Below are 25,582 nucleotides of genomic sequence, written 5' to 3'. Positions count from 1 at the left end.
GTAAAGTGTCCATTTCTTTTCACTTACTTTCACGCTTGCCGTCTTTTTCCACGAGCTCCAGGAGGGTGGCAGTAGCACCGTCGTGCCGGTGACCCCCGTTCGTGCCGTGTGTCGCGCGTGTGGAACGGTAGCGAGATTATGCTGGTTTTTGGAGTGAAATCGATCCGATGTACTTTTTGCTTCTTCCTCAGGAGTGCCAATCAAGTGACACTTCAGAAGCGGATGATTATCGAAAAGCGGATGAGGGTGTTAGGTTCACCCGTCACAGCGAGCTTGAACTGAGAAAAATTAAACCGGGTATTGATGGAATTTTCATCACCTGTGTTGTGTGTTGAGGGAGAAGATGTCGGCAAGCGATGATGCTGATGGAATTTAGTAGCAAACGAACGATTGTATGGCTCTTCCGTCGATATTTGCTATCAAACTTCTCAATCGGTCACGCGGGACGTCGGTCGGCCATTAGCATGCTTTCCGGCGTCTCTCTATGCAAGAGAAACATTTTTAACGTAGGTGTTTATTTAGAAATATTTCAATCATACCGTCTGCTAGCGGTTCTTTGTACGCAACACTCCTTGGGCGAGACATTTTAATTTCACGCATGACTATTTATTACTACTTCTCAGAAGGTTTTCTATTTTGCTTGAGCATGTGTTAACCTTTCAATGTGAATTATGGGTAAAACATTATAAATGAAATACTTACTTCCTAATTAAGTCGAAGAATAGCATTAATTTTATAATATCGATCTACTTAAAATAGTATTCAAAAAGTTAAATATATAAAATGCTTCCTTTCAGCGATGAATTGCTAAGGGTTAAACGGATAGTTTTCTTCAGTGGCGTTGCTCGGCTCGGCGATGGTTCGTTTCCGCTGGCTAAATTTAAATTTCGTTATCCACCGACGCCGAAAACCCCACTCGAAAACACTCCCAGGTAAATTTATGCTACCATCCCGTGCAAATGTTCCGTAGTTTCTCAACCCTCCCAACGAAGAACCCACCCACCAAAGAAACCTAGGGCGGGAAATTGGCCTACCATTACGCAAGTATAAAAATGCGATAAAAATCGGCAAAGTGACACACTTGCAAGCGCGCCCAAAAACGAGTTTGTTTTGCAGATAGCACAACCAAGCATCCGAACAACATTCCACAACCTTTCCGGCTTGGTTGTGATGCCCAGCCGAACCGAACCCGCGGCAGCGAATCGATATACATCCCCTTCTATGGACTCCAAGCGTTCCGGATTGCGGATCATAGACTTTCAAAAAGAGGGCCATTTTACTTATGGGCGTCCTTCTGCTTCAAAGGAGGACACAAAACGTACAGACATGGGTGGAAGGAATTTATTGGTGGTACAAATTACTGGCGCACGGCACCACTAACGGGAACGTAGTATTACTGCAGCGGATGTGAAGACGATCGACGTTCGTCGTACGGAACCGAAGGAGGAAGATGTTTTCGAAATGGGTGCAAGTGAGAGTTGTTTGAGAGTGGTCGATCGATCGCGAGTTGGACGTTTAAGGCATCGGAGGGAGAAAAACAAAATCCACTGTCCCCATTGTCAATGACGATCGACGGTGGATAATTTTTAATTTGAACTATTAGTGGGATGTTGCATTCCCAATGTAAGCTTGTATTACCGGCTTTAAAGCGATGCATTTTAATCAAGTGTTAATTGGCTGTCGTCTATTTAATATATTCACCACATGCTGTGTACCTCATACGTGCTTCATCCTTCCCGGAAGCATTGCGATCCACAACCAACCAATTCCAAAACTCAGACATTATTTTCCATTTTCCTCAAGCAAATCCTTCAAATATATTGGTCACGGTCACTGAAGAAATCTTCATATGCTTCATGTGCCCCCAGACTAGGCTAGAAATTCATATCGTTTATCTTAAAACTGTGTCACTGCACACCATCGACTTGCATATGTATGCCCTTGGGGAAAGTATTTTAAAATGTCAGATTTCTAAAAGGATCCACCCGTCACTAGTGGCGGACACGTGCAAACGGCACACCACACAGGAAAAGTGTCAACGATCATGTGCATCATGGCGGTAGTATGCAATCGGCACCTGTTTTCAGCATAGCACAGCATAGGTGTGCTGATCGTGTGAAAGTAAAGAAAGCTACCGCTGTCCACACACTGTACTGTCCCGGTCAACGCCGTAATGGTTGCTGGCTAATGTTTGCGACCGGACTATTAAATGTGTCAGACGCGATCACAAGACTGTACACACACACACTACACGTTTACTTATTTATTTTTTCGATGCACCGTCATCACCAAGCGAAAGGCTTGGCTGTCTTGCGCTAGCTTTGCAGTGATTAGGGCCTCGTTTTCTGTGTCCTTATCTCGGACGTTGTGCGTGCATGGGGTACAAGCAAGACAAGGAAGACATTCAAAGTCACACCCGACTGAATGGCGGTTCCAATTTTTTCCGCCTTTACCACTCTCTACGCTGGTTATAAATTTTGCTTGACGCTTCAAGCACAGCAAGCATCTTTATGGTTTGTTTAAGATAAATGTAGCTCGTTGGATTGTTTTAATATAATCGAAATAAATATTAAATAAATTGTCTGTAACTGACAAGGATGAGTAAGCGACGGAAGAGACGCGAATACATTTTTTTATTATGATCCATTTTATAATAGTTTTTTTTAAAGCTTTAAATTTTTACAATTTTTATACTGTTTTTAGAAAAAAAAAACGACACCAGCGAGTCATTTGCCAATTCCCAGTGGTGGAATTATTTCCGCAAACCACAAATCCACCGACACCACGAGGGTCGTGCTCTGTCGGCCAACATTGACGGCGATTTCTTTTCTTCCGTATTGGATCCGGTTACCTTATCACTGCTGCCTTGCCTTCTTGGTGGCTCATCAATTATACAGTAAGCTTCACACCTAGCTCGTGTATGAGTTTTGACTCGTTTTTTTTTTTTGTTTTTGTTTCAAAATTGAACCCCTGGCGCTTACTGATTGAAACCTACCCAAGTCTTGGGTGCGCAGTTTCCTACATCGCTCAAAGGAAACGCCGACCACTATCGGTTTGGTTCCGTTGTTGCATTTATCAACCGGAAACGAACGACGATCGTACGATCGCTATTCCACCGAGTTGCTGATGTGCAACAATTGTATGCTTGGGCCGAATGGTTCGCAAAACAGCTTACTTCAATGTCCCGGAATTGCCTTGGTCAGTGTTCCGTTTGAAGTCACGTTTTATGCTGCACTTATGCTGTACCGCCCCTACTGCCAGCACATTTGTGCGTAAGCGCGACAATCAAGTCGTGTAGTGTCGGGCGATTTAATTCGATTAAACACGAGACACACGAAACGGAATTTGTGTGTGCGTACGATCGGCCTTGGTGAGATTGTTATTGCGAGCAAACGAAGAATGTTCCTTGAACGGTTAACAATTGTTTATTCGGATAGCATTGTCCAAATTCCCAAGACACACCCCAATTGAAGGGAGGTTATCGTTAAGTGTAGGAAATGGTTATAGTTTTATGATCTTTTAATGCATTGATTAAAGTAGTAATCAGTAACAAGATGATTGAGAATTAAGTGTCATTTTGATGGCATTATTTTCAAAATGTTCTCATGCTACCAGAGCACGTTTTCCAAAAATATTTAAACCCAATAAAATGTCCTTTTTGATAAATGGAGCAGAAGAGCTCCAAAATCAGACGCTTTTAGCTCGTTACTAATGCATGACATGGATTGATTTATGCCACTGGGCTTAAGCGTACGTCCAAATGGATCACAATCATTCCAAATAAAGCAACTGAGAGCCACACACTACACTTCACCACCGAATCCATCCCGCTTCCGTTACTTCAGTTTCCACAATCCTAACCAATCATTTTTCTCATGCGCTCGCCAAAGGAAGGAAATGCTTACAAGGGCCGCAAGACGGAAACGAAGAGCTGAAAACAAACAAAAATAACAATACTCCACATTCACCAATCTCATCACCACACTGCTGCAATATTTAAGCCAATGGAAATGGACCAATCTTGCCCATGTTTCAGGATGTAGCTCCACAATATGTTTTAGCACAAGAAGTCAAACCGCAGATGTGTGTGTGTGTGTGCGCTTTTTTTGTGTCTGGCAACATAAAAAAGGCACACAAAATCGTATGAAACATCGAAAATAACGCCCACCAAAAAGTGAGAAATCCCATTTCATATGCGACTAAAGCAGTGCTCGAAACGGTTCGTTTAAATTTTTTTGTAAGAAAATGCTTTCATTTCCCGCTATTTATCCCTTCACAGGTTTGCGATGAAGTTTCGTTCGGGCTGCTGCTGCTTTTTGTTTTACCTTTGCAAACATTATAAGAGAAATCGTCGAGTAACGAGCTACTAAGTGGCAAAAACCACAACCCACAATTGGCATTAAAGCCAAAGTTGCTCAAGCCCTCGCGCGCGCGCACACACACACACGACAATATGGTACCACCCTCGAAAAGCTGGCCCTCATCAGTCTTGCAGCCTTCGGTTACGGTTCAACTCTTTTGTCCTGCACGCATCGAAGGTCACGCAAACGCGAAGTACACAGCAGGGATGGACGCTAAAAAAGGGAATCTAGGCCTGTGGTGAAGCGCCTGTTGGTAAATTGCACGAATTGTTTTGGCTGGTGGGGCGAGTGAAATTTGGCGTTGGTTCGTTTCTTAACTGTTAACAATTAAATGTTGATAAGGCACCAACCAAAACAACAACAAAAAGGTTATTTCGTTCGTGCCGAATGTTGAAGCATGAAGTCATTTGGTAAATTTTGAGGTTGGGTTTGCAACAGCAGCAACAAAACAAAAAGTGCATCAAAATGCAGCTCAACACTCCAGAGCTCCACAATTCCACGAATCGTTCGTCCGAGCGGTTTTTTTTTCGCCAAGCTTTAGCCACAACAGGGCACCACCGACACCATGCCTTTGTTTATTTACACTTCGCTCGGGTGGATTTGGATTTCCTCCCACACTGACGTGCGCTGTTGATCTTAAACATACTTCACAGCAGGAGGGCGGATGTGTGCGATCGCGTACTGAGCCGCCGTTCGTTCGTTCACTCCGTGTCCCAGGCCCGAGACAGCCGATTCCCTTAGAAGCACACATTATGTGCTGTGCCCCATTAATCAAGCATAATTTATTCAATTATACACATTACACCACGAGACGTACGGCGTTGGTTGGTTGAGAAATGAAAAAAACGCTGCATTTTGATGTAAGAAGCGGATGCATTTAACAACAACGAAAAAAAAAATGCAATCCGCCTCCGATCGTGATCTTCTCACAAGTCGATGAGTTGGGAGTGAAAAGGAAAAGCAACCATTACGATCGTTTAGAAGCAGTCCGTGCCAAACATCAACAAGTGATGCACCGCCATGCACCAGCGGAGTGTGGGTTTGGAACCGGAAAGAAAAACTAACGAAAGAAGTCGAGACGGGGTGCCATCAAACGATGCGATCGCGTTTGTTTTGCCGGAAAAGGCATTAAAATTTTATTCCGTATGTCAAAGCTAATGGTTTAATTCTTTCATAACAGAATTAGGTTGGCTTGAGTTCTTGTTCAGGGGCGAAACACGAAGGGACTAGCATCAGATCCCGTCTGGATCGTCTATCGGCATGCAGGAACATGCTTATCTAGCTGACGAGTATATTAATTCACAGAAGGCCTGAAAAGTCGGTCCTAAAGACCTGTCCTGCTTTGACGTAGAGCCATCGATAAAGAATGAAATAAATGTCCGCTACGAAGGAGGCATCGTCGATCCATCCCTAAAGATCCATCTGATAAACATGTTTTTCTGTTTGCAGTCGATGTCAATATTTGATCATTTGCACTAAGTTCATGTGTGCCTGCTTTCCCCACCCATATCTCACCCGTTTGAGTTCAACAACCCTGCTTGTGTCCATACGTAGCTTAAGCACTACACTTTAAGACACGATTATTTAACGATCGTTTCAAATTGCTTCGTTCTCCATGTTAATCATCACCGCCGTTCCGAAGGTGGCCACACCATCATGACAACATTTGCTTCGCACTTCGTGCGTTCGTACAGCAACATATTTGATGAAACAATTTCTATAGCCAAACGAAACAAACCGAACAAGAATCGGAAAGGGAAAAAGTCTCACGCACAATGCGTGGTCGAAAAACTCGTACCACAAGTGGCTTTCTGGCTGATGATTATGACTTTAAAGTCGAAAATGAAACTGAAATACAGCTACACAGCATAAAATTATGTTTTTGCTGCCTCCCCCACCCGTTGTTTGGGTGGCGGGGGTGGGTATGCTTTTTTTTCCTCCTTCTTCTTCACCCGTGTTTGGGCTCGATTTCTCGTGTCGGGTGAAAATGAAATCGAGAGTTTTCGAGACGTACATCCGCACGCTGCAGACTTGGCCTGCTGTGTTCGGGTATGAGCTGAGCTGTGTGTGTGTGCTGAGCTGATGTATTCTCCCAGAGAAAGATCGTCGAGGTCAATGCAATCTCGAGTGCGTCGGTACCGATGGCACACCGAACACCAGGCAGTAACGGCGCTTCAGGAGGCTTATGTGAAACATTCGGAGAAAAGAGACAAAGGTTACCAGCATGATTGCTGGGTGATCTGCATTTTCGTGATTTTCACTACATTTTGCGACAACTTATGCTGAAACTTCCATATGGTCCATTGCTTTCATCGCCAGCTAGGGGCTGGAAAGTGGACAACTTTTTATTTCCAATTTTACTGTGCTGCGAATGCTTCCTTTGCTTTAAGCTACAACTGTACGCAAGAAATGATGTTAAAAAATGGCTGTTTTACTGTTATCAACCGTCCTTGATCGTAGCCTTATTTGTCAGTGGTGGTTTTTTTTTTTGTTTTGCTGTTGTTGCGACCACAAAACGAGCATCAAAATTAGTCCACCGAGTGCCAAAATGACAAGAAAGCGCATACACGCAGGGTTGTGTGGTTTCTCCAATTTTTTTGGTTAATACACGTTGCGAAATTGGGACGACGATTTCTTTAGCCACAACACGAAGTTGGCATATTTATTTCGCGATTTTTATTTTTGGAGTGAAAATTTATGATCGTATCGAACGGAACGAAACGAGATCAATCGATGTTCGTGACAGTAGATTTGTTTCTGATGGACCGTATCAAGTGCAGATGACAGATTGTTGATTTAAATGCACGGTTACAATATTAAAGTTGTGCAAGAAAATATATTAAAAATAAATTATTTGACTAAACAAGAAGAAAATTTCTTGCTTTCGTTAGGTCAATTGAATCCTAAGTATGACAAATGAGCGTCTCGATGCTGCCCCTGCGTCCTAACGACGCGGAAACGATTCCCACCCACATCGATTATGATGAATGTGGCGAGTCAAAAGTGGATAATTGATTAGCCGTCACGGCACACAAAGCCAAACTCAAACACATGCTGTTAGTATGGCGACGATAATTGAAACTTCGCTCGGAAATATGCCCCCAAAGCATCACCATTATCCACATAGGAAAATAACTCATTTGCAATATTTTTTTGATTGAGGTTTATAATTTTTTATAAAAATATTTCCACAAATAATTGTTCTCTTGTTTAGAGTGTAAATTAAAACAAGTCTTTAAGATCCCTTTTCCAACAGTCAGCATTTCTTCCTGCACGCTAAATATCGTTTATGCGTTCATCATGTTTATCTGACACAGACTATTTTTGACACCAGTCGCCTTAAATCGAATGAATGCCTTAAGTCGAATGCTGGCGGCACAAGCACGAGATCTGGCGCGGCCCAATCACATGTCCATGTCTTCGCATTTTACGTTCCCCGGGAGACCCGGAGTGTGCCATTTTTCATCCCGAAAATGTCAACCGTGTGTGGTGCGTCTTACACGATTTGTTTTTCACTTCATTCCCCGCACTAGAATCCAACCAGAATTAGAATTCGCGCGCAACAAAAAAGGGAAAAAAACATTGGCGTTGACCAGCCCAGTATTCTCATCCATTAAGTGGTCTTGCTCCCCTACTGCGGGACTCCGATAAGAGTGCCCCGAGTTTTGCAAAATAAATATTCTTCGCACGACAGCGACCACGGGCGACGATCCATCACTCGCCCTTTTCGGTGGGTAGGTATAGTTTGGGTGATTTGCCTTACCACACACAATGGTCACATCTTCCCCGTTCCCAGGACCCACACGTAACCCACCTAGCGGACATACTATCAATCTGCTTCGATCGAAATGCGAAACTTGATTTAAATTCCATCCACACGACTTCGAACCTCTCGGGAAAAGTGAAGCCTGCTAGTGGCCAGATTAAACGCGTAGCCTTACGAGTATAATTAGAACTTCCCTCCCAAGCAGCAGCAAACTGTTTGGCAAACAAGCGAGACGAGAACAGTAGTTTCTCCAGTCCCGCTCGGGCCCCAGCATGCCCCGCGAACAAGCCTCTAACGCCAGCCCTCAACAACATCAACAGCAAAATGGCATAGCAAATTGTCTTCTTCGCTCTTCTACCGGACAACACAACACAGTGCCGCCGTCACATCTTTTGGCACACGCACCCAGTAATGGCGCCTCGAATCCTGTCAGAAGCATCGTACCAGCAACAACAAAAACTCCTGTCCTCTGACATCATTCTCAACCGTCCGAACGTTCGATTAAGCGTTCCGCTCGATGGACTAGATTCGAAACGGGACCAGCAAAAACTGGCACATTAAAGTTTAACAGACTAGTGCCGAACTTTTGCACTGACACAAACCTTTTCCTTGACACTGAAATACCACAACGTTGGGAAGCGAATCTGGTGTGCCGGATTGTGATGATACCCGTTGATAACGGGGCAGCGGGATGATGTTGCTTGCTTTCGCGTCATTTAACCGGCGAGCATCTTCACAATCAGTAAACACGCTGCTTTGTCAAAACTTACAAACCGGGCGTGAGGCTCGTTCTTTCTTCGATTTTCTAATCATCATCTCCGGGAAACGAGCGAGCAGAGCGAGAGTGGTGGACGGTCCTCCAGCAGCTTAGGGAGTAGTTTTTCTCGTGATATTTCTTCCTTCTTTCTGTGGCAACCCTCTGTTTATGTCATTCAGCAATGGCAATGTGGCTGGATGTCTCTCCCTGATTCAACTTCATACACATCGTTAATCTTCTCTTCCACATGTCCCATCGTTTTTTTTTTCTTTCAAGTAAGTTCTTCCCGTCTAGTGCAAGGTACGGCCATAATAAACAACCTAGCATCCGGCTCCGGGCTCCACAAATCGATAGTCACACATTTGTCGTGTCGTGTGAAGGAAGGGTTACGCTGTTTGTAACCCCCAGACGTTCACACATGTTTTCGTTTTAACAGAAACGCAAGACGGAAGGGCGTTGATGTGTTTTTGAAGGCAAAAAAAAAGAACCATATACGCCAACATCCAACCACGATAGAATTGTAACATCTTGAAAGGGTTGAAGTCCATGCTGGAGGTGTTTTATTGCATTACAATCCCTTCGCTATGCGTACCCAACCTAATCCAGTAAGGAAGGAAGTTTAAATATACATGAGGCTGTCCTTCTTCTTTCAAAACTACTGCTCGTGCTCCGTGTCATCGCTTAGGCAGACCTCGTGAGTTGGAAAACTCACGAGACAAGCAGTTTTCCAGCATAGTCAGCCCGAAACGTTCCGGAGTACGGCTGGCCTACTTATGTCGACTCCGGGTCCCGATGTGACACCGGAAGCCGGACGCATAATTTAATGCATAACCCGGGGATGCCCAGCTAGGGATGGAAAATATTCATAAGCAAGCACTTGGTCACTTCTGGCTGCGAGCCGACTGCAATGAGGTTCTGTATCTAGTTTAATATGCCCTCCTTTCTTTCTTCCGTCTTTTAAGAAGGGCTTTCTCACCCTGACCCGGGTAAGACGAAACAGACGAAACAACAATTTTGAGTATTTTGGGCGCATTTTAGGGTGGTCGGGGATAAAGTAAAAAAATGTATGTGCGCCTATGCAACATTTCCTGTGGTCTCTTGGTGGAACACGAACGGTTCGAGTTGTGTGTCTCTAATGCTTATTTTTATTTTTCAATCGTTGTTTTGCTTTCTGACAACCATCCATTTCTTTATGGTCATATCATAAATCAAGCTCGTGTTTCTGGCGAACGATGAGTAATATGCACGTGGAGAATATTTTATTTTCAACACACACGTTCAAAATGTTACTAAATTGTCTGAGTGTGTGTAAGATCGTTTCTAGTTCCTTCAGTAATTCTAGTACTTGAATGCAGAACTCCAATAAGCCTAAGAATGGCCATTAAACAGTGCTTTAGGATCCTTCCAATTTAGTAAAATTCGTGAGAAAACTCCGAGAAACTTTATCCCCAACTTGTATTATAGTGGTTAAACTTTGCTCCAGAGATCAGAGCATCCGTTCAAAAGGTGAAGAATATCCCGGACGAGATAGACGTTGTGATCTAAACTAACCTCCGTACTGACCAATAAATTTGTGTGGACATACCTACGTCAGAGGATCTTCTGTAGCCAAAACGGGATTGTCACTGATTGACAAGGCCCACAAAGGATTGAGAAAACGCGAACATTTATTTCTGCAAAAGAAATGTCCTAGATCACAGGTATGAATCTGACGTTGGAAGCTCCCAGGAAGGGTTTTGACAATACTTTAATAAAATGCTTCTCAAACGTAATCCTTACGTTTATTTATAGAAGTTTCACTGCCGTAGTTATTCGAAATCATTGCATTTTAATGCAGCTATAAATAACTTAAGCCTGAGGATCGCTCGTAGATGTACTGCTCAGTCAAAGTCCTGCTGATCAGTCAAAGTCCTTGCTGAAAAAGATTGTCATATATGATTATTTATTACATAGCAAAAAACTGCAAACGAATTGGCGAATGTTTACCGAGCAAATCATCCCGAAATTAACACATTTTTTTTTCAAACATTTGGATACGACATCTGAAACGAACCGAATGCCATTTACAACAGTACACTGAACACATAAAGAAATGGTAAATGGCGGTCAACGTTCTCAAACCCCCCTCCCACGAACATACAGACTTAAACTTTCTTATCAATTCGTGCAGTTTCTTCAGCTGCTGCAATGTTCGCTTCCGGGATGGCAAAACGTTGAACCACAATACCGCCACCGCGATCGTGTGTAAACATTGCGTTCTCGGGAGAGGCCAAAGCAAACGTCAGTAAGGAGGAAATGTTTGCAGGTTGCAATTTAACCGCCAATGCAACATCCCTTTGTCGAACGTTACGTTAGGAGCGTTGTGTTGCATATGACTTATTTCAGGGTCATCCGTGGTCGCTTTCTCAGTGCGTCCGTTAATGATTTGTAAACACGCGCTGCACGTGGAAGACATACTGCACTCGAAAGAACAGAATACTTTTGTCTTCTGGAATAATCGTAAATCGCGCGAGTTATGTGTGTTTGTGTGACGCTCCGGAGGTCAAAAGCTGACTGTTGATAATCGAAACCCCACAGCATCCGGTCGCCTTTTGAGCACACACAAATGAGCCGCAAGTCTAGCGGAGAACTCGGTTCCTAATGCACAACATGCATGAAGAGGATCGTACATAAATTGTATACTTCGTCTGATGGAAAAATAAAACTTAATGATAGATTTTTCCTTTATCTTTCTAGTTTACCTGTGCCAAAATTCTCCTGCGCCATTTCACGACCACCAGACGCCACACGCTGCCAGTATTCCGGTTTGATCGACAACGGTGTAGCTGCAACCAGTGTGATGAGCTGAAGAAGCAATCCCACATAGCAAGCCGTGATCAGCCGTCTTGTCTGTAGGCTGCGGCGGTGGCTTGCCGTTTTCACAGCAATGCTCATCATTCTAGACGTACGACAATGCAGTTGGCCCGTTTGCTCGATCAGTTGCTGAGGTTGGATGGTGCGTTTTCTTCGTTTCCTTCGCCGTTCATCTTCGCCGTCGCCGGTGGTACACTGGTGCCGTTGGGCCAGCTGCGGTCGTCGACATGGATTAACGATTAGCTCTGCTCCGTTTTGCTTCTTTTCCGCTGTACGATGGTTGGCCTTGTATGCAGCAGCAGCAGCAGCGCGACCAGTGGTGCTGCATCGATCCGTACCCATTATGTTCACGAACTTGCACTGCACGCGGGCAAACGCATCCGGATGCACTACACTTGCGCTACAATAAACTACACTGCTGCAATTGCACTTGCAGCATTGTGGCTACGATACACTTCTTTAACGATGCTTGCAGCGGATGGACATTAGCAGCCACTGCCCGCACGGAACATGGACACATATACACACACAGGCACACGCACCGGACACACTCGGACGACAAACAATGCGTTTTGGGGATACGAATTTCTTAGCCTTTGAGGCGTTTCCGGAACGCTTTCCGAAGATATTCAGATTTTCCACGGCCACTGGACGAACGCACGGCAGAGCAGCACACAGCACATCAACTGAAAAACACTCTAACACGAACGATTATCAGCGGACGCATTTCGCTTCAACAGCGAGGCAGAGATAGTAGTGGAAACAAATCGATGCGAACAAACACACTGCACTTGCACTCTGGCACGGTGCTGCTGCTAACAAAGAGGCACAGTAAAAACACGGCGACAGCCTTCCTCTGCACGTACACAGCGACACGGAGGAAAAGACGCGTGGCCGCGGTAGTTAACGACAAACGAAACAAAGTTACTATCGAACCGTGTACGCGAATTGTGCTGGGCAGCAGCTAAGGTGAAGCATATAGCAAAGCTCTTAATGAACACCGGGACCACACACAGGCTACAGTGCAGTTGCTAGAGAGCTAATATTTCGGAGGAAAAACGCACAGCTACACCCATCCGTCCGATCTGTTCCAGCAGAGAAAAAACAATAACAATGACAAAACAACAACTTCAGACGTTTCCTCCCTTTTCGGTTTTGACGGTAAATGCAGTCCCATAGTGCATTATGGACGTTGCTTTGTCCGTAGTGGAGGCGTTTGCATAGAGCGGGATGTAGCGAAAGATAGAAAGAAAGAGCGATAAGCGTTACTTTGGGCGTGCACACACGTGATCCACTCAGTGCGGGGTGTTGTCAGTTCGAATTTGTTTGGCATAAAGAAAAGTCGTTGACAATACTGCTTTTTAATGTTTGTTGCGAATAACCATACCAATTTCCACATTAAATTTTAGTCAAATAAAGAGTTTAAATTTAAATTTAATAATGTTAATTTAATAATGCTTAAATTTAATAATGTGTAAGTATTAATAAAATATTATGCTGTAAAATTTGAAGCTTTCGTTAAAATTATTATTTGGCACAAGAACCTATTAAAAACTATGAACTGTATCTGTTGGCAGCAGAAGCGAATTGGAGAATGATGTCTAACTCAACTTGACTGATATCTGTCTTCCTAAACTGTAAGCCTTTCTAATTTTCTTTAGTGATATACATTACCAAGGCAAGACAAAGTAAAGCTGAGTTCTCAGCGGGCGTACTTTAAGGCGTGACAGCATTCGTTCATAAATTTAATACATAATGAAAAGTTTTATTTATCAATCGTTTTCTTCTTGGCTTAACGACCTTTTAGGTCACGCCGGACATCGAATTTCTAACTAGACTCGCCGATTCCACACAGTTGCATAGTCAGTTCTCACAACTAGTGGCAAAAAAATAATCAATCGATCCCATGTAGTTGGATAGTCAGTCCTCACTTCGGGAAAGCACTCCAGATGGGATCTGAATCCCGGTCTTGTCGGTGGAGGTCGGTTATCGAATCCCACCCGGACCCATGCACAATTACGAATAACACAATTTCCACTCATCTAAAACATCATTCTCAACATAGATCGTCAACAAAACGCAAATAAAAACACAATTCTCTTTACGAACTCTTCAGCATTACCTATCGGATATGACTAGAAAAAGTGAGTGTGTGTTGTTTATTGCCATGAATATCTTACACCAAATACCTTACGCATTAAAAAACCGGGACGAAGACGACATTTATGTAAGAGAGCACATTATTGTTCGTTGGTGATTTCGTTTGAGCAAACGGGAAGAAGCCTCGCTAAAATGGACGCTGTCGGTGCACGGGGACTGGTGGAAGTGGAGCATGCCGATGAGTCCCTGGTACGATTCGATACTCGATCGTTACCGGTGGTCCGTGCGCACCCTGATCCTGTGGTCTAGCCACGGTAAGCACTCGGATGCCAGCGTCTGGTTCCGTTTGCCAGGAAGATCCTGCGATCGGTCGATATTGTTGATCGTCACTGATGTCCCGCGTAGATGAGTGGTACTTTGGAAGCGATATGTCACGTGCTGCTATTGGTGTGGCCGTTTTGATCGGTTCACGAAGGCTTGTGCCACGTACTTTGCAACCACGCCAGTGTCCACGTCCCCAGTGAGACATGAGCCCACCACGTAAGCTACGGACATAGGCAGCAACCGTTACCAGGACAGCAAACACTACCAACGTAAGTGCGGCGAATGTAAGTAAGTCCCGTAAAGCTCCCGTGTCGGTAGAGGCTGGTCCACTGTCAAGTGATCCTCCAACGCCCGAATGTTCGCAGTAAGGTGGATCGTACCCCAGCTGACAATGACAGTGTCCTTCGCTGTTACATACACCTCGCCCAAAGCAGTTGTGTGCGCACATCTTCCCTCCGAGGCCATACTCATTCAATCGTTCCACACTTTCACACCGCTGTCTGTAGCACATCCGGCCATCGCCACAAGGTGCCCCATCCGGTACGAAAGCCGGATGACGCCCCTGCCCATCACCGAGATCTACGTACGCCGAACGACACAACACATGGCGCATTGTCTCATTGCCCTTCTGCACACTGTACCGTGAGTCACCGTTATATTCTCCAAGCTCCAAAACTTCGTCCTGCTTGTGATGATGACAAAACAGCAGTCCACACATCACATCGGCCGACGCACACTTGCGGAAACTCTCAGCCGGCCGACCCTCGTAGCCACAGTTACCGTACTTCGTACCCTTAGCATTCGCCTCATAGCATGCTTCACTGGCCGCATGTCCCGAGGGACCCCACAACGCCCGACATTGGTCCGTTCGCGTCCTGCAGCGTCCCGCAATGCAATGAGCCTCCCCATCTGCACACGGTTCCGTATCTCGTCGATAGACATCCGGTGGACAGAACTCGTTCCGCCCGGTACAGTACTCGGGAAGATCACACTGTCCCCGCGCATTCCGACACGGGACTGCAGGTTCACGCAACTGACACGTTTCCAAATCACAGCACTCACCCGTGGCACACTGTGCCCCTTCCCGTAGCCTACAAGTCCGTGCATCACAGCATCGATTCTCACACGCCTCCTCTAGCCCACAGTCACATTCCTCTCCCGGTTCCACGAACCCATTGCCACAGCTCTCGAAGGCCAGATAGTTCGGTCGGTTCGATAGACAATGATGCAAACCACGGCCGAATGCCGTGGTTAACTGTTCCAAGCTGCAGTTGCTCCAGTGCTGCAGCGTAAGCCCTGTCACGGTGCGGGTCATGATGCACTTCCGATCCGGACAGGAACAATCGCCATCCTCATCGTGCTCCATCGTGAAGCTGTGTCCCATCTCGTGGGCCAGCGTACTCGCCTGTATCGCCACATCGTCCGTGTGTACACGTACGATCGCACCCGAGCTACGATCCGAGCACATGCCGCCTACTTTAGCTTTTCCGATCACATTATCCTTAAACTCGATCGCCGTGAGTAGTTGGGCGTGATCGTGCGGATGATCGTGCAGCAGTGTGGTGGAACGGTACGAGAGGAAGCTGTTTAGCGTTTCTTCCGCACGGGTAGACACGTTGATGAGATCCGCATCCTTCCAAATCACAACATCCGTAAGGGCGATGAAGATGTTAAGCGGGTTATATAGCTGGAAGAGAGGATGCTGGAGTTAGAATTCGAGTGAGAGGAGAATTTGGAGCACTCTACATACCATGTTGATATGGTTAACGAGGGTAGCACAGTACTGGTACACCTTCCACGTGTCCTGGTTCAGCTTACGAAACAGCGAATTGTCTACGACGAGCAGCAACTCCACGTAGTTCGAGTGTGAGTTGGCTTGATACGGGCCTTTGAGTGTGCTGAAATGGTTCCGTTTTGTACGATATTTCCTCACTCGGTGGTGTGGTGGGTCCACCAATCTGTCACACGTGGAATAAGTAAAACGATTCTCATTAATCTAACAGTTACTAAGCGCTCAAAATAGCTTACCTTCGAATAAAATGAACCCCAGCCGTGCTATCGTACTCGATACGGAATGTTCCTTCCGGTAGACGTACTGTCCCCCGGATGCGACCATCGCAGTTGATAATTTCGGTTGACGAGTGGCCATCATGTCTGGTTCGGGGTTGCGTCACAACGCGATACTGCTGACATTCTCCAGTCGCCCGTCCATGACTCTGGATCAGCGGCAGCACCGTGACCTTGCCAGTCAAATTGAAGGTCAGTGTGACCGTGTCCTGATTCTGTGACGGTACCAGCAGAGGGTAAATCGGATTAGGGAGTTCATCGCTGGCACTGCTAGCTGCAAGAGAGTGGCAAAAGCACAGAAGAACAATGATAGTGCGAAGGTGGAATTAAGACCACAGCTCAAGAGAAAGTGTTTAACTTTAATTGCTAGAGTTTAAGAATGCAATAAAGCGCAACTGGCGCGATTTAGGCGAGCACGTGTGAGTGTCTTGATGCTTTTGTGTCCCCATCCCATGGGTATCATCGAGTCTTCTTGGTGATAATTTTCAAACCAAAAACATGCAGCATAAGGTAAACAATTTCATCACCACATTTAAATTCAATTTTGTTGACCTACATGGCACAGTTTAAGCTTTGTCTAAGTCAACTCTTCACCACACTTTTTGCCCAAAATCGATCAGAAAAAAAACTTTTCCTAATGCCAAAACTGAGTCTGCCGCATGCTTTACCGATACACCCCAACAAGTCCCACAAGATGTGCGTGACTAACCGACACTCCATCTTTGGTGCAATTTTCACATTTCAAAATGGGACAAAAAATTATGAGATAGCAAAAGCTGGGACTTAAGTCAGAAAAAACGGGGCACGAGTCTAGTGTTCTTTGTTGTCTAAGGGATGAGCTTGACTCATGGGGAAGCAGCATGCTTTTTTTTGTTTTGTTTCCTCGACCAGAACGCAGACATTTTATTGCAGTTTGATGATTGCGAATGCGAGAAATGCACTTCCAAGGAGTGCGGTGAGCATGAGAATGTGTGCGAATCTCGCAGGAGCAAAAATATGCTCTTTCTCACACTCCGTGCATGAGAAGAGTGCGAGTGAGATGAGATCAGGATCAGCTGTTTTTAACGAACGCTCGACGGATGAGATTAAATTGCATAAACTGATGGGGATGTAGCAGAACAAAACAAAAACCATGGAGAATCCCCAAATGACGATTAACAAATCGTTATCTTGAACAGATTCGGTGTTTCGCCCCACTCTCCTTTTTTACCTTTTGGTACTCGGCGCACCATGTCTGAGGGGGGCGCACGTATCATCAACATAAACGGTATGGGGGCATGTTTTATGAATGCATTTCAATTGATTCGAGTGTGCACATTAGTGTGGTTGTAGTAGCAGATCGTGTGATTTGTGTGAAACAGTGAGACGGGTTTGTTTCTAAGATTGTGCTACATTGGTAGATTGCAGTCGTGGACGGTTGATCGGTTTTATGATTGCCATCGCACCAGTGCAATGCGAATTTTGCTAACGCACGCATTAAGAGCTCTCAGAGGACGATTTCGAAGCAATTTATGGCGGTTTGGCTATTATTGACCACTTTATGGTAGAGTATTGATCACATGAGAATCTTGACGCTGGATATTTTTAACAAAGAAGGGATTGATAATTTAATTTTTGACTTAAAACCTTCATACTTTTCGTATTTGATATTTCGTACAAAATTACACATATTTCTGTGTTTTTTTAAATATTTTAAACTCACTATTGAAGTGTTTTTAGATAGAAAAAATTTGAAAAACTTGTTTTATAAAAGCTGAATAACTTTTCATTGTCATTCTACACTTATTGATCACTCAGAAAAAAAAGCACAAAACATCTAGATGGGCAAGATAACCATCTGTATAAAATCATCGAAAATTATGGAAAATCTGATCACATGTTTTATTAGTATAGGCTAGTAAATGCGGTCCACCAGTTCGTCCTCTTTTGGACCTTTTTAAATTGAGCCTTAACTCCTTTCTGGCTTTTACCTCTTTGCGTTTCTAGCATTTGACGTGTGTTACCGGTTAAAGTTTAGTATTGCTGAGGGGCTCATGTAACCATAATGCTCCTTTTGGTCACGAAACTTATTGCTTATTCCACTCTATCCGCTGGCCATCTTTTTTGGAACTTAACTCACTTGTAAGTATATACCAACCTGCTTCTCTGTAAAGCTGCAAAAAGTGTATGGTAGGCCTTTGACTATTTACTTAACTTAACTAAATTTCATTTTGTTTCAATACAAAGAAATGGGTATTTTTTATACACAAAACAATGGAAACAAAAGAGAGTTTTGAAAAAAAAAAACATTAAAATATCAAAAATATCTCAGCACAAAACAAAACTCAGACAAAAACGAACCCAAAAATATACAAAAAAGTATAAAACATACCTCGTGATAACATAACAAAAATACCTTGAGATACCCAGTAAGACGCAGGTCTTATACTTGCTGCACCAAAACGATGACAAACATTGAACATTCGAAAACCAGATGCCTGATCGCGCTCAATCGTGAGACTGACAAGTGTCCTGGCGCGCTGAGCACCATAATTTTTCCTCCATTTCTTGCATGACAAACTATATGTCTACGCTGTGGTCCTAGAAGCTGGTCTATTTTAAACAAAACCGCGTCTCATTACAATCAAAAGTCTGTACGCCAAGTACAGAGCGCGCGCATCGTGCAGCACGTGCTTTTTCTATCGTCTTCGTCGTCTCACATTGCGCTGGGTTTGGTACCGCTTACGTGCCACACGTGCTATGAAACCAATTCAAAACCAGACCACCCAACACATCCACCCACATACAAATGAAAAACAAAAAAACAAACAAACAGAAAAGAAACAGATCGCCTCGCGATAGAGCGAGAGAGTGCGTGTGTGTGTGTGTGTGAAAGAAAAAGTTGATCGTAAACCATTCCCGGGCACTGACTGGGAGCTTTGATTGTAGCGAAGTTAGTGTTTGCATTATCAATATTGTTATTATCCTTTCTTGGAAGCTAGGAGCTTAGGTTGGGTGGTGGATAACGATGGGGGTGAAAGACAACACAGCGAAAGAGAAAAAAAAACACTTCTTACGGTTGAGTTCCTTTCGAAGTCAATAAGTTTGGGCGAATGAATTTGTTCCCCAAGCAAACTGGAAGCTTCTTCGGCTCGTGTCTCTCGAACCCTTCCAAGGTGGTGGGGACAGTAGATAGAAAAAGAGCAAATTGCTACAAATATCCCTTCGGTCCAAATGAATAAGCTGCTGCCATTGCGAACACAGCTGGGGACATTTGAGGCATTTCTTTTTCTTCTTCGAACTGAAGGGAAAGCTTTACAACCAGATGGCTGCCGACGCCGACGCCGCCGAAATGTCCTTACTGTGATGCGAATAGCCAAGAGGAGAACTTCTGTTGGTGCTATGCTTCTTTCTGTATATGCTGTGATCAAAAATGTGTCAATAGCAGCAGTACACCACGGGCACGGGCCAGTAAGTTTTCAGCTTTGGTGTTGATGAAATGCAAACTCCCAATCGTTCTATAAGTAAGTTCTCCCGATGGGGGTTTCTACACCGAAACCTTAAGTGTTGCAGAGGAGTTTTTGGTAATCGGTCCTTCCATACAAATCATCTCTGGCCAGTGATGTACAACAACCCGAGCAATCGCCAGAAAAAGGGTTGTCTGCGAAACATCAGCTGCTCACTTTAAACCTGATCTATACGCTCTTCATACTTGAGATACGCGCATTTGAAGATGGTTTTAATTTTAGCCAACCCCCGTTGTTCAACGACGCCGATGCATTCGATCGACGGTACGTTTGTGACGTAGCAGGGTGTAGCAACAGGAATAAAATGTGTTCTTTCTGTTTGGTACGGGGGTTTGGCAGCACGAAGCGGTTACTCATCGGAAAGGCCTGCCATCGGTGTGTTGCATTAATCGCATGAAGCGTCATAACCGGAAACGGGATACACGCGGTTTCGGAACTTCCGTAACGATCGACTTCATTAGCATGTGAATATGAGAGTACGTGAAAGACCTCGGCCCACTAACGGACGGTGCCGAATTGAAGAAGGATTTCGTCAGGGGACAAGATAAAGATTGTTTTAATATATTACTATTAAAACGAACACTTTCAAACCCTTTTTAAGTAATTAATCCAGCTCATCCTTTTAAGAAACAATCATCTAGAACTTTCTAGCCTAAAAGGGAGGAAAAAATTGGTTTATCTTTTAATAACATGTTAAGCAGGGGACAATATTAAAGATGTATGATGAAATAAAAATGAGTAAAAATTTATTTAACTACTGCATCAAATTAATGAAGAAATGTCTCGTAAAATTTTAAATTTGCCAATTTTTATCTTATTTATTCTTTGGGTTATCTCCTACATACTCGGCCGCCAATTTTTATCAATAATTCCAAAAAAATAATGCATAAATCAATAAAAATCTTGGGAACGTCTTGAACTTTATATGCCTTGTCTTCTTGGCTTAACGACCTGTTAGGTAGCTCATGTCGACCATCGAATGGCTTACTAGACTTATCTGTACCACGTAGTTGAATAGACAGTCCTACGGGGGATCATTCCAGAGAGGATTTGAATCCCGGTCCTGTTCTAGTGTGAATACCGGCGTCACCTTTATCACGCCTAGAACTTTGTAGGCTTATATTTTTTAAATACGTTTTCCAAAATCTAAGAAATGTAGAAATAAAATTTAAATTGATAGCTTCCGCTCCAATATAAGTTTTGTTTCATGTATTAGCTATCTTCAAAGCTGGTATAGTTTGGATTTTCAAGCAGGGGCAGATCATGGTATAAGAAGTCCCCCATAGATCTTTCTATAAGTAGCAATTTGGACACAGCATTGCCCATAGCAATCATTGAGCATTTAGAGGGTTCCGGAACATAGTTAGGAAGCCCCTTCGAAAGTGGGAAGGATCTGCTCCATTGAAGGCAGAGACATCATGAGCACTCCGCCTCGAAAGGTGTGTTTGATCCACCACTGGTTTCAAACAAATGAAAATATATTAAGAAACTCTCTGAAACCTTGAAAAGTTCTAGTTAGCATTGTATACCACGAGTCAGAAGTAATTCTACCAGAATTTTACTAACATCAATTGTAGCGAAAAAATCTTTTTTCCCGGTTGATTAAAAACAATTATCGTATTTGACGGATTAATTAAATAGAGGATCAACTATATAATTGAGTAAACTTACCCTTTACCCTTAGAACCCAAAAACAAAACAGAATAACTACACAGCACGGCCAGGAAAGGTTTCCTATCGCTCACATCGTACGACAAATGAGCTATGCGATCGTTTTTAGTTTAATCAGTCGCCTTCCACTTCCATGGAAAAAGTTTTGTTATCATCGCCAGCGGAAGTTAAGTGACACAGAAAACGACAACAACAACAACAGAACAGAATAATCCCTTTTCCGCTTTTTATTCTATTGAAAGGCACGGTACGAAGAACAGTTTTAATGAGTATTTACATGTTTGAAATCAAAATATAAAGTAAACAATGCTATGCTAAACGAAAATAAAAAGCATGGTGATAAGCTTCCTCCGGTGTAAATGGTTAGGAGGAGGACTCACGCTCACCCTTTTGTGTCGGTAAATTTCCATCGATGCCATCATCCTGTCGATGGTGTTGATGTGTTTTATGATTTTTTAATCCTTCCAGCGGTATCACCACAAGTAGAAGCGGCAGTAATACTATCGATAACGACCAAACTAATGACGACGGCATTCCCAGTGCCCTTCGTCCAGCCATGTTGTCGCGTGGTTGTCTTACCGGCGCGGGAAATATCACAGAAAATCACTCCCCGTCGATTGCTTCTTGGCAGTTGGGTATAGGGTTTTTTCGGAATCGAAAGCAAAAAAAAAAACATTTATTGGTGCTAAGGTCGCCTCAATGGATTTGCTCGAGCGATCGAGATGGCGGGCATCACTTTTGATTTGGCCATGGACACTACAACCGTCGTCCAACCGTCCGACTTACGGTTTAACAGCACCCTAGCATCGTCGCGTGCACACAAACTAACCCACTTCACTGGGTTCTTCACGGTTCGCACTTTTGCCGGTCCGCGATTTGACCGCGATTTTCTTTTAATAAACTGTTGCCGCGAAGTTTTCCCGCAAAGCACGCCGGTTTCACTAGTAATATGATTTTCCACCGCACCGCACTACAGCACTGAGCGTCCCACGCAAAACATCCCGTACAAGCAGTGCGAATGTGTCACGAGACGAGAGTACGAGCCCAACGTTCTGACGCCGCGTCCGGTTACAGCACGACTGACCTGACTGTTGCGAGCACTGGATGCGCCGTGAATGGAGCGGACAACCGTCTACTACTGGCTGCTCGAATACGCGAACACGCGGCTACCCTTATAGCCAAGGGTAGTTCGTGCCCTTTGTGATGGTTGGGGCGCGACAAGCAACAGTGCACGCTTTTGTCTGCAAAAGGATCGGCGAACACAGCACGAACACATTCTTGGAAGCTGGTCCCGAGACCGGGCGCGCTTCGAGCCACAGCTGGCCAACATGTGCACAGTAACGGTCGGCTCTTGTGGGGTAATGGAGCAGCGCTGGATACGAGTGCTGGAGATAAAAAAAAATCTTACGGCAACGCGTTGTGTGAAATTCGCTCGTAAAATGCGTGTACAGCGTGTGAATGAACGGTTAGATACACACTCTTCCCTTTCCCAGACGGCCACCGACAACCGGCAACTTCCATGTGTGCGAGGAGACGCTGCTGAATGCACCATGTTAGTAAGGATTTTGTTTCTTTCTCGCTAGATTATTTTCTTCTAAACATCACACGAATGTTTTCTGTTGCCTTACCGGGGCAACATCATGTTATCCAAACATGGACGAACGAATCGTGCGTCGGATGGTGCGAATCTGGCTACAGGTCGGGCACACTCTAATGCACTCCCCTGGCTAGTTACTGCATCACTGCAGCGGGAGGTCACTGATCAGTGGTGATCTTTTATGTTGCGGATAAAATGGGAAAAAAAAAAGATTTACGCTAGCTTACGATCATCATCGGGTTGGAGTTGATTTTCTTTTACAATTAATAAATTAATTGTAGCAGAAGTATGGCAAGTATGGAGAAACGAGGTATTTCTCTTTTTCCAATATGGAAAACAACTTGCACAAAATATATTTTGTTGATATTTTCAATTTCTAGACCAAGGATTTCCCATCTTCGATTGAAGGGCTGTATTGACAGCGATATGACCGATGCAGGCCGGTATGGGGAAGAAAGTTCTGTCCGAATTTGCGACTTCTTGGAATAATTGTTCAATTGTTCATCTCTGTATTATTATTACAATTTAGATAATAACAGATCGTTTGTAATTTAATTTTTAAACTCCAGATTAGTGTTGTGGAAACTAAGCCACAGCGGGTGATTGATTTAAATCTTTCTGAAAGAATTTTTACATCGCTTTTGTGTTTCGAATCTCAATGAGTTTTTAAATTTCTCTCTGGCTGCTATCAACTCCTTTGAGAGTGAGTTTAATTATAACGACTTCCAAAAGAGTTCTTAAAAGATTTGAAGCCCAGTAGGGAAGATTTAAACCGTTGGTTTTATTCTTGAAGGATTTTCTGATTGATTAATGAACGAATTATTAGAAAAGATCAGTCATTTCTACTTCGTACGACATCGTTAGCATAAAAACAATTGTAAAAATGAAACTCAAAAATTAATTTCTTCAACTTTTCGCCTGGTATTTTTATGCTTTTTCCAGTTTTCAGATATCACAAATAAAACAATATACAATTGATGAAATTATTCTGTAAGTTGTAATTTAATTTCTTTTAAAAATAAATTGTAATACTGAAAACCAAACCCTCCACCCGTATATGGTGTACTGGGGCGGTTCAAAGTTCTCTTACGTTATGATATATCTTCGTGAGTCATTCTAGTTCCTGCTGAATGTGAATCACTGCTGATTACCAGTAATAGTGCAGCAGTTGCATTGCATTGTTTTATAAAATTGACTTTTTCTGCTCATTTTCTAGTTGTCTAGACGATTTCTACAGGTCACGTCGGCCACATAGTTCAAGGCAGTGAGCACTACAATGGAGCGGTCCGGAAAAGATTTGAAACCCAGTCCCACCGTGTGAAGATGGATTACGCTTTTGTCTTCATAATCGAGCCGCCGTTTGATTGTACAATCTATTATGATGTTTCATATAAATGTTTTCAAAAAAGCTTCCCATATCATATCATCATCTCCATAGATCGCAGCAGAACATGTTGGGTCGTATGGATAATCTTTCGAAAAGACATCATAAATAAAGCAAAGCTAATTTATTGAAAAAAAAGCAGAATAAATCTCTTCAAAATAAGTACAGCTCCACCGTTTGCTCTCCATTAGAAAATCCAAACCCTGGTCAACAAAGAGAATCCACCTGGAAATTGATCGACTATCGGAATCCCGATTTGAATTTCTGCAACATTAGCCCCCTCATCGTGGACCAAACGCTTCTTTAATGCTCTCAATAAACTCCCATTCTAGTGCATTAACAAGTATCGCCGTAAAAACTAAAATAAAACCTAAAATTGCTCCTCTCAAACGAAGCTACTTTCGCGAGTCAAGTCAATAAACTTGTCTGCCGGCTAAAGAGAAAGAGTCAAGCGGCGTAAGGGAACTACTTCACTGATTTCTTAAACATGCATAAAAAGCTCGCACCGGTCCTTCTTGCTCTTCCTTTTCGTTGTCTAAACGTGTGAAGAAAGACAACTGTACCCGTGTGGTGCAGGAAGTGCAGCGCGAAGATGCAATCCATCGCGAAACCACCCAACAAGTCGGCCAACACGGGAAGGATGAACAGAGAGGGAGGGCGTCGCTTGCTGTCTACAGTGGGCCGGTTGTTGGCTTCCTAACCTTGACTGTGGGATGTAGCTGCTGTACGTACCTGCGCGCGCGTATGGATCCTGTCCGCTGTCGTCCTCCTGGGTGTGAGCTCGGTGTGTCTGCATGCTACCAACCGACCGACTGTCGTCGATTGGGTGAGATTTGGGTGGTTCTTTGTTCGATTTCCGGACTTCAACAGCTAGACGACACGCTGACGACTCCTCGACTCCTTCCCCGGCAGCTGGGTAAAGGTGTGTCGGTGTGTGTCTGTATGTGAAGGTTTTGGCACATCCTTTTTCGGGTCTCTGTCAAGAGTTCAATGCTACCAGGCGAGTGCCATCCGTCGGTCAGTATCGGGTGGGATAGGTCAGTTCGTTCTTTGTCCTACTCAGCACAGACTTAGTGCATAAGTTCTTACCGCAAGGAGAAGCAATCAACCCACCCATCACAATGATGAAACAGGAAACGGACACAGGACGCAGGATGAATTGATTATAGCGCTTCGGATGTAATTCGTCGGTTGCG

General features: G+C 44.0%; 5 protein-coding genes across 8 annotated transcripts in view; 1 reads left to right on the top strand and 4 right to left on the bottom strand.

The window, feature by feature from the left end:
- The window catches only part of LOC126559645 (uncharacterized), a 30,834-nt gene extending 18,700 nt beyond the window's left edge, over nucleotides 1-12,134 (bottom strand). Inside the window, exon 1 of the mRNA XM_050215816.1 lies at nucleotides 11,626-12,134. Coding sequence (XP_050071773.1) covers nucleotides 11,626-12,079 — 454 coding nt within the window. The 5' untranslated portion in view covers nucleotides 12,080-12,134. The remainder of the gene's footprint in view (nucleotides 1-11,625) is intronic.
- The window catches only part of LOC126559328 (complexin), a 553,464-nt gene that overhangs the window by 164,842 nt on the left and 363,040 nt on the right, over nucleotides 1-25,582 (top strand). The window lies entirely within an intron of this gene.
- The window catches only part of LOC126556746 (attractin), a 317,924-nt gene that overhangs the window by 50,753 nt on the left and 241,589 nt on the right, over nucleotides 1-25,582 (bottom strand). The gene's annotated exons all lie outside the window — the stretch shown is intronic.
- The window catches only part of LOC126557182 (ATP-dependent RNA helicase SUV3 homolog, mitochondrial), a 304,903-nt gene that overhangs the window by 194,689 nt on the left and 84,632 nt on the right, over nucleotides 1-25,582 (bottom strand). The gene's annotated exons all lie outside the window — the stretch shown is intronic.
- Nucleotides 13,960-17,460, bottom strand: LOC126565310 (zinc metalloproteinase-disintegrin-like atrolysin-A). Its single transcript, XM_050222480.1, has 4 exons — nucleotides 17,439-17,460; nucleotides 16,190-16,502; nucleotides 15,912-16,119; nucleotides 13,960-15,848 (listed from the first exon to the last, which is right to left on the bottom strand). The coding sequence occupies exons 1-4, from the start codon at nucleotides 17,458-17,460 to the stop codon at nucleotides 14,025-14,027; spliced, it is 2,367 nt and encodes a 788-aa protein (XP_050078437.1). The 3' UTR covers nucleotides 13,960-14,024.

Source organism: Anopheles maculipalpis, chromosome 2RL (genome assembly GCF_943734695.1).
Source record: "Anopheles maculipalpis chromosome 2RL, idAnoMacuDA_375_x, whole genome shotgun sequence".
In the NCBI taxonomy this organism is placed as follows: domain Eukaryota; kingdom Metazoa; phylum Arthropoda; class Insecta; order Diptera; family Culicidae; genus Anopheles; species Anopheles maculipalpis.
This window is presented reverse-complemented; position numbering and strand designations above follow the sequence as displayed.

What these genes read in the sequence shown, in the direction of transcription:
- LOC126565310 (XM_050222480.1), bottom strand. Translation starts at nt 17,460, where the DNA reads ATGGTGCGCCGAGTACCAAAAG. An exon ending in GGTGCGCCGAGTACCAAAAG is followed by an intron (nt 16,503 to 17,438) that starts GTAAAAAAGGAG and finishes ACTCTCTTGCAG; the next exon opens with CTAGCAGTGCCAGCGATGAA. An exon ending in GGGGTTCATTTTATTCGAAG is followed by an intron (nt 16,120 to 16,189) that starts GTAAGCTATTTT and finishes CACGTGTGACAG; the next exon opens with ATTGGTGGACCCACCACACC.